The 15,075-nt window shown below is 48.8% G+C and overlaps 7 protein-coding genes and 1 non-coding gene across 8 annotated transcripts; 4 read left to right on the top strand and 4 right to left on the bottom strand. All coding sequences in view use genetic code 12, as the record gives it.

Moving 5' to 3' along the window:
* Positions 1–170: 170 nt before the first annotated feature.
* Positions 171–1,400, bottom strand: CLG1 (cyclin-like protein; the record flags this gene model as incomplete). The annotated part of the gene is made up of 1 exon (XM_006685014.2): positions 171–1,400. One exon carries the CDS (start codon positions 1,398–1,400, stop codon positions 171–173), a length of 1,230 nt encoding a protein of 409 aa, XP_006685077.2.
* Positions 1,401–2,088: 688 nt separating this feature from the next.
* On the bottom strand, positions 2,089–3,441 carry MIG1 (glucose repression transcription factor; the record flags this gene model as incomplete). Its single annotated transcript, XM_006685015.1, has 1 exon — positions 2,089–3,441. One exon carries the CDS (start codon positions 3,439–3,441, stop codon positions 2,089–2,091), a length of 1,353 nt encoding a protein of 450 aa, XP_006685078.1.
* A 661-nt stretch (positions 3,442–4,102) lies between these two features.
* Positions 4,103–5,845, top strand: PSN45_002440 (uncharacterized protein; the record flags this gene model as incomplete). The annotated part of the gene is made up of 1 exon (XM_006685017.1): positions 4,103–5,845. The coding sequence occupies one exon, from the start codon at positions 4,103–4,105 to the stop codon at positions 5,843–5,845; it is 1,743 nt and encodes a 580-aa protein (XP_006685080.1).
* Positions 5,846–6,250: 405 nt separating this feature from the next.
* Positions 6,251–7,555, top strand: PSN45_002439 (FAD-dependent oxidoreductase; the record flags this gene model as incomplete). The annotated part of the gene is made up of 1 exon (XM_006685019.2): positions 6,251–7,555. One exon carries the CDS (start codon positions 6,251–6,253, stop codon positions 7,553–7,555), a length of 1,305 nt encoding a protein of 434 aa, XP_006685082.1.
* Positions 7,556–7,756: 201 nt separating this feature from the next.
* PSN45_002438 (uncharacterized protein) lies at positions 7,757–10,036 on the top strand (the record flags this gene model as incomplete). The annotated part of the gene is made up of 1 exon (XM_006685020.2): positions 7,757–10,036. The coding sequence occupies one exon, from the start codon at positions 7,757–7,759 to the stop codon at positions 10,034–10,036; it is 2,280 nt and encodes a 759-aa protein (XP_006685083.1).
* A 384-nt stretch (positions 10,037–10,420) lies between these two features.
* STB4 (fungal zinc cluster transcription factor) lies at positions 10,421–12,535 on the bottom strand (the record flags this gene model as incomplete). The annotated part of the gene is made up of 1 exon (XM_066157868.1): positions 10,421–12,535. The coding sequence occupies one exon, from the start codon at positions 12,533–12,535 to the stop codon at positions 10,421–10,423; it is 2,115 nt and encodes a 704-aa protein (XP_066013965.1).
* Positions 12,536–13,316: 781 nt separating this feature from the next.
* On the top strand, positions 13,317–13,388 carry PSN45_002436. Its single transcript has one exon. It is a non-coding gene; the product is annotated as a tRNA-Met (tRNA).
* A 451-nt stretch (positions 13,389–13,839) lies between these two features.
* On the bottom strand, positions 13,840–14,718 carry PSN45_002435 (uncharacterized protein; the record flags this gene model as incomplete). Its single annotated transcript, XM_006685023.2, has 1 exon — positions 13,840–14,718. One exon carries the CDS (start codon positions 14,716–14,718, stop codon positions 13,840–13,842), a length of 879 nt encoding a protein of 292 aa, XP_006685086.1.
* Positions 14,719–15,075: the final 357 nt, after the last annotated feature.

The following is a 15,075-nucleotide window of genomic DNA, read 5'->3' as shown; positions in this document are numbered from 1 at the left end:
AGTTCAGGTAGTTTTTGATATCTATAATATAGGATTCTAAACATATAAACCATATTCAACTAAAAAAAATAAAAGTCAAATGGAGCCAGAAATTTGAAAAGGCTGGGACCCTTACCCAGAGCATAAGTAATAATAATAGTAAAAGACAGGGCAAAACATTGATAAATACATTAACAAGAAGCCATGTTAAATGTGTAGTAGGGGTTGGTGTAGCCGACAAAATTAGAATTCAAGTACTGAATTGGTTGGTGGCTTATTGGTAGGTTGTTAGGGTAATTGGGCGTATAAGACCAAATACTGTTTTGGTGTTGGTGTTGGTGTTGGTGTTGATGGTGATTCACATTTGCATTTGAGGGAAGTGATTGAACAGCTAGGTGCGGTACAGGTTGTTGGGGGTTCCACATAGCATCCAGGTATTTGGTTGGAGACGAATTGGAGTAAGGTAACGTGGGAGAAGATGATGGATAGTAAACATTGTAATCAGGAGAAACTGGAGACGATGGTATACTTGGGTTTGAATACACGGGACTCGAGTAAGTCGAAACCGAAACATCTTTAGGAGTGTATTTTTCCAACCAAGTTTTCCAGCATTCTTCTAAAGTAATGATGTTACTCTCAAAGTTTACCACATTCAAGTTCCACTTCACTTCCTGCAACCACGTCATTTCTTCCTCGTTCAACACGGAGATTTGCAAGCCCGTGGCCCCACACCATGACCGGTTGGTAAAGGTGTTATCATCGTTAAACTTGTTACCGAGAATCAATCCCACAATCAACTTGATGAAGATTTCCGATTCCGACAAGGTGTTGATTCCCTTGGACGAAAACCGTTGATTCATGTACTCCAAGGCGATGATGATGGTACTTTTGGGTAACCTGGTAGCAAATAGTACCGAGTTTACCAAGCCTTCAAAATCCTTGGTAGGGTTCCTGTTTTGCTTCAACATTCCAAATGCACACCAACTCAAAAACGTCGACATATTGGTCAAGTCGTACTCCAACACAGAGTTAATGCCTCCAGTTGGCGGCTGCTGCGCTTGTTGAGCGGGGGCCTGTGGGTGAAGGTGATGGGAAGGAGGTGCCATTTGAAGCGGGTGTGGATGTTGATAAGGCGGAGCGTATTGTGGAGGAGGGTTCATTAAACCCATGTTCATCATGAGAGGGTTCTGGATGGCCATGGGTGGTGGAGGAACAATTCCCACGATGGAGGGTTGAAGGGCTGAGTGAGCAGGAGAACTTTGATGCATTCCTGGAGGTGGAGGAGGGAAATAGTGAGATGACGTTGGAGCAACCGGTCTCTTTTTGTGATCAAGGTTGAAGTTGTTCAAGTAACTGATGGAGTTGCTGGCACGGTGGCCGGCGGTTCCCAAGCCGGAGTTATAACCTGGGGTGTGATACATATCACGAGTGAGTAAGGTTATTTGTGGATTCCAACAAAGGAGGTGAAAAAATCAAACGAAAACTTAGTGAAAAGCTCGTTCGGCTGATACGGTTGGTAAGGAACCGATTGAATTGAAGGTACTTAGTTAAAAGTGCTTCAATAAAGAAGATTGGAAAAAGTTGGAAACGGCAGATAAAAGACCAGCGATTCTAAAAACACCTGAGAAAAAGACAGGAGAATCGAATCAAGGAACTTGTGAACTGCAGAGAACTCTTTCCTGGGAAATGAATAGTATATTCAGAATGATTTACCTCCAGTTTAATTAAAAACTAAAAGTGATCAGACAAATAAGAAGTGTTTGTTTGACTAATTAAAAAATTTTCTGCTGTGACAAACAAGTACGATGATGGGGGGTGGTGAGTGCACGCTGGCCATTCGTTTTTGTGGATGATGATCCTGCAGACGGATGCTGCGGTAAGCGAGAGTGACTGTTTTCTGTCGCGGTGGTGTCTGCGTGGGCCGAGACTGGCGCGGCGGTGGTGCTAAAGGTTGCTCGGTTGCGGTGTGATATTAGTAGATGAAGGTACGAAAGTTATGCTCTATTAGTATATCCCTGTTACCGGTACCACGATATCCTATTGCTTCGTTATCATTAATTAATAAATATTTAGTTCTTTCCGTAAATATCTAGTACTGCTTCCATCTCGCTAGTTAGGAAAACTAAACACTGACCGAATAGGCGGAAGCTGGGTACCCGAATTGGCTATGGAGTTTGTGTTGTCCTGTTGCTTCACAACCACTTCACCCTCAGTCAACTTACTGTTCAACTTCACCAAGTCCGGCTGCAATTGAGCATTTGCCGGCTTGAGATGAGGCGATTGTGACGGAGTCTGCAATGGAGTTTCGGATGGCGAGATGATAAACCCGGGGTTATGGTACGACAGGTTGCTCGTCATCACCAAGTTGGTGAACGACAGGCTTGGAGAGCTTGGTCTCAGTTTCTTCTGGGCGTGAGCAAACTCCAAGTTCAAACTGGACGACGACTTGTCGCGTACCTTGAGGCCCTGCAGCGGGGCAAAATAGGTGGCGGAGGCCCCGAGCGAGTATGGAGTCAGGGGATAGGAGATGTTGCGCTGGGGATTGGGAACGGGAATTGATTTGATGGGAGTCATCCGAGGAAGCGATCCGAGTGATGGGAGGTTAGGGTGAGAGGCATGGGAAGCACCAAACTGCATCGACGACAACGAGGAGCTGGAGGTTTTGTTGGAGCCTGCTTTCAAGACAAAGTATTCGTTCAAATTGGTGAGCGATGGGAGTTTTTTGGCGGAACCAGGGATAGGGGTATACAAGGTCTGGTCGGGCGAGGTGCTGAGAGAGTGCGACGAAGACTCGTTAGAAAACACGCCGATGGAGCTGGACAGTTCCAGTTTGATAATGGACGGAGTCAAGGTTGCAGCCTGCGGCGAAGGGTGCGGTCCGGAGGGCGCGGTGGTGGAGCCAGAGGTACCGGTGGCGGAGCCGGTGGTGGGCGACAGCGGCATGGAGAACACCGCCAGTCCGTTCTGAAGCTGGTACGGTTTCTGCTCTCCTTGTCCTGCTGTCACAAGGTAAATGGGGTACCCCTGATGATAGATCGCCTGGCCTCCTTTATCGATGGCCACGGGGATGAACTGGGCCCCGCTGGGAAGGCTCTGGAGTTGCACGGGGATGGCGGCAGCCTCGGCCAACTTGGCGAGCCCCAGGTCCAGAACCGAATGGCGGTGCTCGTCCAAGTCTTGGGATGTATAGTCGTGGTTCATCTTGTTCTTTCTCTTTCTGGTGACGGGATTATTGTGGATCCGCAAATGACGGGTCAACTCGTCACTTCGGGAGAAGCGTTTGGTGCATCCAGCGAACGTACAGGGATGGGGTTTTTCACCCGTGTGGGTTCTGATGTGTCTTGTTTGGTGTTCTAACCGGTGGAATGCTTTCTCGCACATGGGGCATTTATAGGGCCTATCGTCCTTGGTCTTTGCGACCTTAGGAGAGTTGGCGTCTATATCATTAACGACCTCGGTCATGTGGTGGGAATGAAATAAGGATGGGGTGGGGGATATATTAATAAAAGTAGTAAGTTGGGAGGTTATAAAAAAGTGATGTGAAAACGAACAGAGAAATTTTTGGGAGAAGGTATGTTTTATAGGGATTTTTTCTTTTTCTGTGGGTTTGGGGAAGAACGGTTAGTGAGCGCTTTTTGTTTACCTCTACTATCGGGATAACCCAGCACCTACAGTGGAACAATTGGAGAGGTTGTCGTGCGCACGCCTGTTCTTCTCGTTGGTAGTGACACCCCGTGACCCCAAAACGTTTTTCCGGCTGTCCATGTACGGAAGGTGTTTTTTTGGGGGGGAGGGTTTTGGGGGTAGAGTTTTGCGGGTATATGTTTCCTAATATGAGCGAATGGGCCATCGGATGGTTTGCGGGAATATATTTAGAGAGGTCGGGAGCCAGTCAAGACTTTGGGGTAGCGGGGGACCATAAGGTTACCGCCAATACTTCCCACCTTCCTGGTCTCCCTCTCAATCATTATTTTACTGACACGCCTACCATTTATAATTCCTACCAACTGCTGTGGCCTCATCGGCTACCTCCCAACTGTCGCGCTTCCAGAGCTTATCCCCAAATTTCTGCAAATCGCACCAAATCTTAAAATCTAATCGCAGAACTATACCTTTGCCTACAATGAGTGAACCCAAGAGATCTCGTTCCGGGTGCTCTACTTGCAAAACAAGACACTTGAAGTGCGACGAATCCAAACCCGTGTGTCTCAACTGCACCCACAAAAACCTCCGCTGCCGTTACGGCTTAAAACTCCAGTTCAAAGAAGACTTGGAGTCCAAAAACAAGGCTTTTGGCAGACAAGGTGTCTGGTCCAAGCGCAAAAATCATGATCGGACTTCCAGCACGGTAGTACCTAAGGACCACAACTTCCACCGGTTTGTGGCGGTCCGACTGCAGGAAAAACTCATGTTGTTAAACTACACCTACGATGACTTTGAATCACCACCACCACAACCTCTTCAGCTACTGATGGCTCCATCTAGTGTCCCACATGCCCTCATAAGGGGATTTGATGATCACGGTCTTATAACCTCCAACAGCGACCTTGTGTATACGCTTGTGTTTTATATAGAGCTGGTGTCACCTATGCTCAACCCAGTGAACATGGGAAACTTGAAATTCCACCACGGTGCCAGTCTGTTTCTAGGCGGTGATAACACCAAAATGGTGGTGCACGAGGGTTTGGATGTCGGCTCATTGCTCCAGTATAGTCAGAAGTACCCGCACGTTTTGTCGTTGATGTTGGGCCTTAGTTCGATCTATCTCTCGAAATCTGCGTTTGTGGACAAAACACAAAGTCATTACTGGAGGATGCAGGGCATACGGTTGCGGAACCTCGGGTTACAGCACATGGCCAAGAGCTTTCAGGGCGAGCTGGCAGAAATTAGAGTGGATTTGTGGGTGTCGTTTCTCATCATCACGTTATATTACTTGGCAGATGAGTGTAATGACAACTGGAGCAACCAACTCCGAAGCTGCCAGCAGTTGCTTCGCCAGAGTGAAGTGCGAGCGGTCACCGACCCGGTAGAACGCAAGCTTTTCACCTACACGGTCGAGTTTTTCTCGTATCAGGAGTCGATGGGCCGCACCGCCTGCCATAAGTCCAACGTCTTCAACGAAGAATGGACAAAGCACCTCGGGCAGGCGGAAGGAGAGGTGGTATTGATTCCATGGATGGGCTGCGACAAGCGGTTAATCAGGATCGTCAGTGATATCACCGACTTGTCAATTCTGGCTCTTCCACAGCAAACTTTCAGAGAAAAACGGGCTGCCATAATGGATGAGCTTGAAAACATCAAAATGAAACACTTCAATCCCGACAACTTTCTCTACATGATCGACAACTCGCTTTTAGACCAGCTGCCGGCTAGCTGTGATGACAACTACGGGTGTTTATTTTACTATTATGACCAAATTAGCGATGAGGCTGCGAATATGGAAGAGTTCTGTTTTCTACTTACGTGTGAGATCAAACGGTTGTGTGGGTTGTTATATGCTACCTCGTGTCTCTACTACCAGTCACCCAGCCAGCCGTCTATTGTCAGCCTCGTCACCAAGATCTTCAACTATACCAAGTTCATCATCATCAGCAACAACTTCTTCTGGAGTTCGTTGACCTGGCCCTTGTACATGATTTCGACGCAGTTGGACTTTGCAGACCCGATGAGCGAGGTGCAAAAGTTGGATATTCTTAATATGTTTGACATGATAGATCAAAAGGGATTGGGAAACGTGGGAAAGGCCAAGTCTGCGGTGGAAACTCTCTGGAAAAAGCGAAGTTTGTATGATAGGGCGAAAGGGAAGGAAAAGAAGACGTATTGGGAATTTGTTGTGGATCCGGTGTGCAATATTCTGTTGGTATAACGGATACAACTAATCTACAGGTATTTAGCAGGCATAAGGTTCTCCGGTATTTAGTTGAACTGCTATGATTTTTGGGGTCTCTTGTAGGATTTTACTAGACTATTGAGTTTTCTTTCTCCGTCCCTTACTTGACATTTTATTGGAATTTAATGGACAGATAAGTATTTCCCGCTCGCCTGAAACAACTACATTGTGGGGTGGTCGCCTCTGATAGCTCCTCTTGCAGCTATCAGTTGCCATTTACACCAGGAGCCTACCCACCGCCATTCTCCGCCTATTGGCTCCTCAAAGTGGTGCGATCCTGCGGAACAATTCCGCGCTGCGAATTTTGGAAGGTAGACTCGAAAAGCTCCATTTAAAAGATAACCAAATGCCGGCAACACTTTTCCCACTTTCCACACACACATGAGTTCTCCCAAAGATAAGGACGTATTGATCATCGGAGCCGGAACGTTTGGGCTCTCCAGCGGGTTGTGGCTTCTCAGAAACGGCTTCAAGTCTGTTACCATCATCGACCCAAAACCGCTACCATCAACCCTCAGTGCTGGATACGACATCAACAAGATTATTCAGCTGGCATACCCCGAGGATGCGGCCTTCACCGCCTCCTTAGCAGTCGAGGCATTGGAAGGGTGGCAGAACGACCCGGTTTTCTACCCCCATTTCTACGAAACAGGTATAGTTTATGCCACCAGTCAGGGCGAACCCAGTGCCGAGTATGAGGAACTCGAAAGTGTTAGAAACTTCACCAAATCGCAGAACCGAAAACACGAGACAGTGTTGTTGAACTCTCCCAACGAGTTTCGTGCGGTAGTCCCGCAATTGACGGGACTGTTGGCCAACTGGAAGGGACATTACCAGAAAACAGAGTGTGGGTGGGCAGACGCCAAAAGTGCCTTGGTGTCCGCCGGCAAGGAGTTTGCCCGGCTTGGTGGCCAGTACGTAGAGAGTGAAGTCGCTCGCTTACTCTACAATGCCGATAACACCGCCGTGTTGGGATGTGTCACCAGTGATGGTAGAAAGGTTTTTGCAGCCACCACCATTGTGGCCGCCGGTGCGTCGTCTGTGAAAATCATGGACTTTGAAGACCAACTTTTGGCCAAGTGTTGGACGGTCGGCCATATCCGCTTGACACCCGACGAGGCAGCATCCTTCAAGGGCATGCCCGTGGTGTGTAACTTGGAAAAAGGGTTTTTCTTTGAGCCTGATTACACCAAAAATGAGTTGAAAATCTGCAACGAATTCCCAGGCTACACGCACTATGTGGGCGACTCCACTGCGGCTGATTCGTCGGTGCCCGTGTACAAGAACCAGATCCCCCATGTTGCCGAGCGGGACATCCGTCTCCTTTTACAGGAGACATTACCACAGTTGGCTGATCGTCCGCTCGTGCAAGCCAAAATCTGCTGGTGTACAGACACCCCCGACCGCAACTTCTTGGTGTGTGAACATCCGCAATACGGCGAGACGCTCGTGTTGGCTACCGGGGACTCGGGCCATGGCTTCAAGCATATGCCCAGTATTGGTAAGTATGTTGCGAGACTTGTGATGTACGGACCGGGTGGACTCGACTGCGAAAAACGCACCAAATGGAGGTGGAGACCAGAGACAGCTAAGGACCGGATCCAGGACCGGTTTGGGGGAGACGGCCATGTAAATGATCTCAAAGACATTACTGACTGGGTGTCTGCCATATCTATAGCGCTATAGGCTTCCAATAATAAATATCTATCCATCCCCAGTCCGCTAATCGCGATAACTGGTTATGCAGCACCGCCTCTGCGCTCATCCTGGGAAGGTGCAACCCATTTCCGCGGTGATTGGATATCACGCCAGTGATAGCACTGATAACTCAGGTGTGGAGGTCCAGGTATATAAAGAGGGAGGCTGCATATATGTATCTCATCACAAATGGAAAAACTGCTTTCGCCCACAAAATCAGAGGTCTACGTTACAGAAGAGCCATACGACAAGGTTCCACTCGAGCTGGAAGATATCAAGTATTCCTCCACCGAAATCCTTGATGAATCTGCTGATGACGCCCCGTTGCCGGAGGTGCGGTCGGTAGTACGCCCCGGTGATGATGAGTCGTTGCCCATCAACTCGTTTCGGTGCTACTTCGTGGCGGTATTATTCACGGTTGTTGGTGCTGCCATTAACCAATTTTTCGCTTTACGGTATCCCGGAATCACAGTCACCTCCACGCTAGCACAGTTGGTACTGTATCCGTTGGGCCAGTTTCTTGCCCGGGTGCTCCCTGTGTGGCTGATGGACTTGGGACGGTTCGGGACCTTTGTGTTGAACCCTGACAGGCACTTTAATAAGAAAGAGCACACGATTGTGACTATCATGGCCAATATCTCCTTTACGGCCGCATGGGCCACCGACGTGATCCAAGCCCAGTATATTTACGGTGTGCCCGCACCCGCGGGCTACCAGATCCTCATGGTTTTGACGTGTCAGTTGTTTGGGTTGGGGGTTGCTGGGCTTGTGGATGATGTTTTGGTGAAAGATTCTCATAACTACTGGCCCAACACCTTGGCCAATGTGGCCCTCTTTGACTCTTTACACTCCAACGCCAATCCAGTCGCAGACGGCTGGAGAGTCAGTAGACTTCGGTTTTTTCTCATTGTGTTTTTGTGCCTGTTTGTGTACTACTTTTTCCCCGGGTTTATATTCCAAGCCCTCTCCTACTTCACGTGGATATGCTGGATCGTCCCCAATAACGTAGTGGTGAACCAGATCTTTGGACAAATCCAAGGACTTGGATTTTCTCCCATCACTTTCGACTGGCTGCAAATCACCTATGCGAACGGATCGCCGCTCTTGATTCCATTTTGGCTGCAAATTATGACCATTATCGGTTGGCTCATTTTCTTTGGCATTTTACCATTGATTTTGTACTACAAGAATGTAATGTTCTTTGCGTACTTACCGATCTCATCATCTGATGTGTTTGATAACACGGGTCAGGCCTACAACGGGCTGCGGGTGCTTGATATCTCGACCATGGCCTTGAATGAAGAGTCGTACAAAGAATATTCCCCTCCGTTTTTGGCGGCGACCTATGCCATCGGCTACGGGGTCTCGTACGCGGTGTTGTCACTGTCGGTGTGCTACGTGGTGTTGTACCATGGCAAAGACATTGTGAGATCGTTGACCGGCGGTGTGAGAGAAGACGTTCACGTGCGGGAAATGAAAAAGTACCCGGCCGTGCCCAAGTGGTGGTACGGCTTGTTGACGGTGTTGGTTTACGCCGCAACAATCATCACCATGGAGAAGTACGATTCCAAATGGCCGGTGTGGGGAATTACCATCGCCTTGTTGATGGTGATGGTGTTCATTTTGCCAGTGGGAATTGTCTACGCCAGGACCAACATCAACACCAACTGTATGACGGTGTTGGGCCAGATCATTGCCGGTTATGCCATGAACCCATCCAAGCCGATCGTGTCATTGGCATGGAAATTCTATGCCTACACGGGAATTTCTCAAGCCATGTACTTTTCGCAGGACATGAAGTTGGGCTACTATATGAAAATCCCCAAGAAGACCTTGTTTTGGTGTCAGTTGAGCTCATGTATCATCGGGGCGTTTGTCCAGGTGGGGATCTTGATCGCCATGTTGAACAACGTCGATGGTATTTGTCTGGCTGATCAGCCCGACCATTTTACTTGTCCTCAGGGAACCACTAATTTTGCAGCCAGTGTGGTGTGGTCATTGGTGGGCCCCAAGCGGTTGGTATCACCCGGCAAGATATATGCGGGTTTTCTCCATCTTTTCTGGATTGGTGCTGTCTTGGTGATCATCACCTGGTTGTTGCAGAAGAAGTTCCCCCATAACCAGGTTTTAAAGAACTGGAACTGGGTCATTGTGTTTGGGGCCATGGGTAACTATCCTCCTGCCACGGGACTAAACTATACATCGGCATGTGCAGTGGGTATTCTCTTCAACTGGTACATCAAAAGAAAATGGGGTAATTGGTGGTTGAAATATAACTTTGTGTTATCGTGTGCATTGGATATCGGAGTCGCCTTATCGGGGGTGATTATCTTTTTGTGTATTTCATACCCTGGAGGCAGCTTGAGCTGGTGGGGAAACACTGTGTTTGATAACACGGCTGACGGTTTGTTGACGCCATATAAAGCTATTCCGGAGAAGGGGTACTTTGGTCCTGACACATGGAAATAATTGTATAGTCAAGAAGATATTTTGGAATATGTGTAAAATGGCAGTGAGACCGGAGTGAGAGTGGGGAGTGTATGGTGTGTCTATGGGCTACTAAGCCCAGTCACCTGGTGGTATCCTGTTAATACGGGTGATGATTAATATGGGATTCTCGGAATCAATAGCTGTGGGGTTATAGGGCCCCCCCACGATACCTCAACGGGCCTAATGGTTTGTGCACGCACATTGGGGGGCGGTTGCGCCTAGTGGGGTACACCGCGGAGGTTTGTTCTCCTTTCGCTTTAGAGAGGTTTTCGCACGGTTGCGCTAGACGTCTCGGATAAACTATTAATATGGGGTCTGGGGTAGGTGGGGGTTGTTGTAAACTACTTTATATACTTTATACAACTAAATGTCTGAGCTACTGGTGGCAGTACTCGCACTTGGTGGTGGCATATTAGACTGATCCATCCCCGACATAAACACCTCATTATCAAGATTACTGTCAAACCATCGGTCAAACCACAAAAGATTATTGTAGATCCCGGCACTTGCAGTATCCGCCTTCACATAACTAGGGTCTCCCGGAAGAGGCTCCTCATTGAATTCACTCTTGTCGGAGTTGGTGCCTGTCATTGGGAAGAAATCAGCATATGCGTGGTGGGGCACGTTTTCTACTGGTTGTACAACCTCCTCGGTTTTCCGACGTTTACCCGTTCTTGAAACCTCTTTAAACTCGTCCTCCGTCTCCTTGACAAACCCGTACTGGTCGAACGTTGCCTGGTTGACTTCAGACGACCCTGGGTCGGTTCCAATCGCAGCAAAGTTCTGGAGATCTTGTTCGAACCGCAACGTCACCATCTTGCTGGTGGTCTTCAAAGCCCAAAGACACTCTTCCGACATCTTGAACCGTCTCTTGATAAGCACCTTATTGTCACTGGACTTGACGTTGGCCCGCTTCAACACCAACAACAATTGGGTTGTCTGGAAGTATAAGCTCCTGGCGGTGGGGAGATACAACCCAGCGTTGATGAGCACCAAGAGAATAACCCCCACGTTGAAAAGCAACATCAATGTCAAGTGCCATGGCACAAAGAGGAGGTTGGCTTTGTGGACCTTGGCCAACACGCTCAAGATGTTTTTGCACGAGTCCAACACCATTTCGATCTTGAGACCCGGGGTTGCGATCCGGCTACCCACAAAGTTGAATAAAATCTTACCGTGGATACATAGCACCAAGTCATAGTAGTGTAACATGACCTGGGATTTCACGAGCGAGCTGATCTTCTCATCAGGGGCATTGAAAAGCTCGTTGATCGAAAAGCCATTGGTGTTCAACCACGCATTCAAGCCTACCAACTCTTTATTTATCTGCTGGTACTTGACGAGATCCAACTTCTCCAGTCGGGACGTGTGCACAAACGTGGCAAGCTTGGCGATGTGGATCAAGGCCAAGGACGGGAGTGTGATCCAATTATCTCTGGTTTTTTCAGCCGTGAAGTCATACAGGGGGAACGGGATCTCCACCTCGTCCTGGCCGATAAGGCCGTACCGCCCATTCTGAAGGCCAATGAGCCTCTCAAACGTGAAGAGCACCCAGAACACTCGGTGGGCCTTGATCTCCTCGTACGGAGTCCCTAACAACCGATGTCTCAGCAGGTCTCGAGAAATTCCCATGGCTTTGGCCATGGTGACGGCATATCCCAACGAGTAGAAGCACGAGGTTTGACGATGGGTTATCCGGAGATAAAGGGTGATTAAGAGCCAACACTGGATCAATTCAAACGACTCCCACTGGAAACTCAAGATGCTCACCACTCGGTAAGCGTACCGGAACATCTTTTCTTCCATTTCTAGGGCCTCGAGCAGCAAATCCCGTTTTTTCTCAAACTCAGTGAACCGGATGCTCAAGGCCACCATCAAGTACCACATGGCCTCGAACAACCGAGCCTGTGACGTTCGTTCCAGGTTGTCGGCCATCTCCAAGTAGGTCGCGAGTTGCTGAATAAATACCGGCTCGTGCACCAACGCATAGAGCTGGTTGATTTCCCGGAAAAAATAGTCCGTGTAGAACTCCATGGTGTTGGGGAGCTTGACAAACGGCGGTTCGGGCAACTCATCGTTCCCCAAGTAGTGGGTGCCACTGAGGTTCCACCCAAAGTACTGTGGCCGAGGGAGTTGTACTTTGGCCTTATTCTCGGGAGAAAGGGTCTCGAAGATGGTCTTGCACAAGCTGTCAACGAGAAGTACCTGGTTGCGATGGGAGTACCTCCATTTTGACAGAGGATTCAAAAAAAGGTTGGTTTCCTCCTTTTCTGTTTCACCGTCTCGCATGCTACTGTATATTTGAGACCCGTCGTAGCTGAGCCGCGACTCGAGGTACTGGAGTCGATTCTCCAAGTGCCGGATATATGTTTTGTCATCGGTTTTAGTGAGATACGGCAACTCTTTTTCCATCTGGGCGTTGAGAATCGTGGGGGGTCCGTTAGGCATGGAACCTTCACCATTTTTGGACAATCCCATTCCAGGTTGGTTGTAGATACATTCTCGTTTGTGTTTTAAGCATGTTGTGCATGGGAAGGTGCCACTACACTTGATTTTTTGGGAACGACAGCGGTCGCAAGCTTTGGAAACCCGTAAGCGGGCGCGCTGCTCGGTGGTGGAAGCAGTGGAGAACGGGGCAAAAGACGGTGGGGCATTACCTGGCGGTATATTGGGGAAGTCATTGGTGGGGGCATACTTTTGTGTCTGATCTACCTGGTTCAGGGTGGTGTTAAAATCTTGAGGCTGATTCATGGGTGATGGGTTCTGGGAAAAGTAAAGCGCGCGACTTTGCATCTACTGTAAATGCGGAGATACGGAGATGGGATAGGGAAGGTTGACAGGGGGTGTGCAGAAGATGGGGGCTTTGCGGATGGTATTTATAAGGCTGATGGGAGGTATGGGAGTTAGTCCGAGGGTTCCGCGCTGGAAAGTCATAAACTACCGGTGCCGGGGTGACAGGAGTGACGCTAGACACCGGAGGCAAGCACAAAGCAGGGTCGCACGGAGGATCGCCCGAACGACAGTAGGACGAATGCTGCGAGTTCCTGGAAGATGATACGGGCTCTCATTCTGAAGCTTTCTCATCCGGAATTTTCTCTTTGGTACTAACTGACGAAGACCTTTGGTGCTAAAGTCAAAATTAACATATCTAACACAAAAACGTAGAAATTCTCAATCAATAAACTTCTACTTCCAGAATCAATCATTAACCGCCATTCTCACCGCTGTCACCTCCCTGCAACAAAAAGCACGTAGTAGCAGCGCCGTGGCGCAGTGGAAGCGCGCAGGGCTCATAACCCTGATGTCCCCGGATCGAAACCGGGCGGCGCTACTTTTTTTCCCCAGTGTTGTTGCTCGCGGTGCGCTGGCCACCACGAAACATATTTTTTCAGTGATCCACAACCTACACGTTCATACTAACATCATGGTATGTATACTTTTTGCCCCATACACCCGGGGGCTAAAGTGGCTAGCTGACCCATACACCCAGTAGCCAGTCACCCATCCCGGGTCCAACGCCCTTCCTCCCCATTACTAACATCCACAGGCTGTCCAAACCCCAAAACAGAGATTGGCCAACAAAAAGTTCAGCAAAAAGAACACCCTCAAGCAAACCGGTCAATTCAAGGAAGATGCCGACAAAGTCGAATACCCACTTCCCAAAGCATGGATAGCCTTGTTGGTGTTCCTCGTTTGTGGAGGTGCCCTTTTAGAGGTTCTCAGGCTCGTCTTCGACTTCTAAGCATTTATTATATCTATAATATACATTTTACAACGTCCACCTACAACTCCTGGCCGGCAAACGTAGGCGACCCGAAGGTCAGCACCGACCGCTCCTCCAACTTGGTCAAATCCGCTGGGTTATTAGGATCCAAGTGAATATGTGACAAATCCTTCTCCGGATACTGGTCCGGGTGCCGGAGCTGGTAGTGCTTGACGGCACTGGGGAACAAGTCGATTGCCCACAACACCAAGAGAAACCCGTACCAATATGAAATTGTCCACTCGAATGCGGCTGATAAACTGGGGTGGTCGTCTTTCATGTACCAGCCAAAGAGCACCGCAAACACCACTGCCCCCACCAACCAGAAGGTCTTAAGCACAAACGACACCATGTAGAGATTGGCCCATCGGTGGGTCCCGAAAATGACTTTTTCGTGGTTGGGACTCAACCGGGTGGGATAGTAGCCAAAGATAAACGAATTGAGAAAGTTGAACACACACGTGAAGAAGGAAAACACAATGAAAACCGCTACCATCAGCAAGTGCACACGGTGGAAGCGGGTAGTTTTGAAGATGGATACAAATAAAATGCCCAATTGGCCGATAATGGCACACACGATGGAAATGATGCTGAACAATGGCTGTTTCTTCAGCACAAACGGTTGAAGCTTCTTGTACCGGCGCAAAAAGTACTCCATGGTGAGGGTTCCCACAAAGAAGATTGCCTGGAACCCAGCGCACAGAATAAATAGTGGCTGGAGGTTGGTGGCACCCAAGTCACTAATGTATGGAGGTACCTGATATTCCGTGTTCCACGAATACTGTGGTTTGTTTTGCACCACCCAGCACACCATGAGGGCTGTGAGCATGCCCCACCATACCACGAGGCACACTAGTGGGATAAGGTAGTAGTGGACAACTTTGAACTTAAGCAACATATTTGTGACATCAGTGAGTGGTTTGAAAAGGTATTTATTTGTTGCGATGCGATTTAAATAGCAAGCTCAAGGTGGAATTAGGCGGTGTTGGTGCAATGGAGCGTGGGTGACACTGGCGCAGTTAGGTGGCGTGGAGGTGGGAGGCTGAAAGTTTACTGGCCTATAGTCCATTACTCCATTGTAACATACTACATATCACCTCCTGGTAACTTTTATCATAATGGAACCCCAACCTCAAACCCATACACCACCTATCCCGTTATCCTGTCACTCTCATATGCCTGCTTTTTTTAGCGGCACCGGGTTCGCCACCTGTAAACAATTGCTGTTCCTGGCGAGCACCGGCACGTCGCGGGC

This window comes from Yamadazyma tenuis, chromosome 3 (assembly GCF_029203305.1).
Source record: "Yamadazyma tenuis chromosome 3, complete sequence".
NCBI lineage: Eukaryota > Fungi > Ascomycota > Pichiomycetes > Serinales > Debaryomycetaceae > Yamadazyma > Yamadazyma tenuis.
This window is presented reverse-complemented; position numbering and strand designations above follow the sequence as displayed.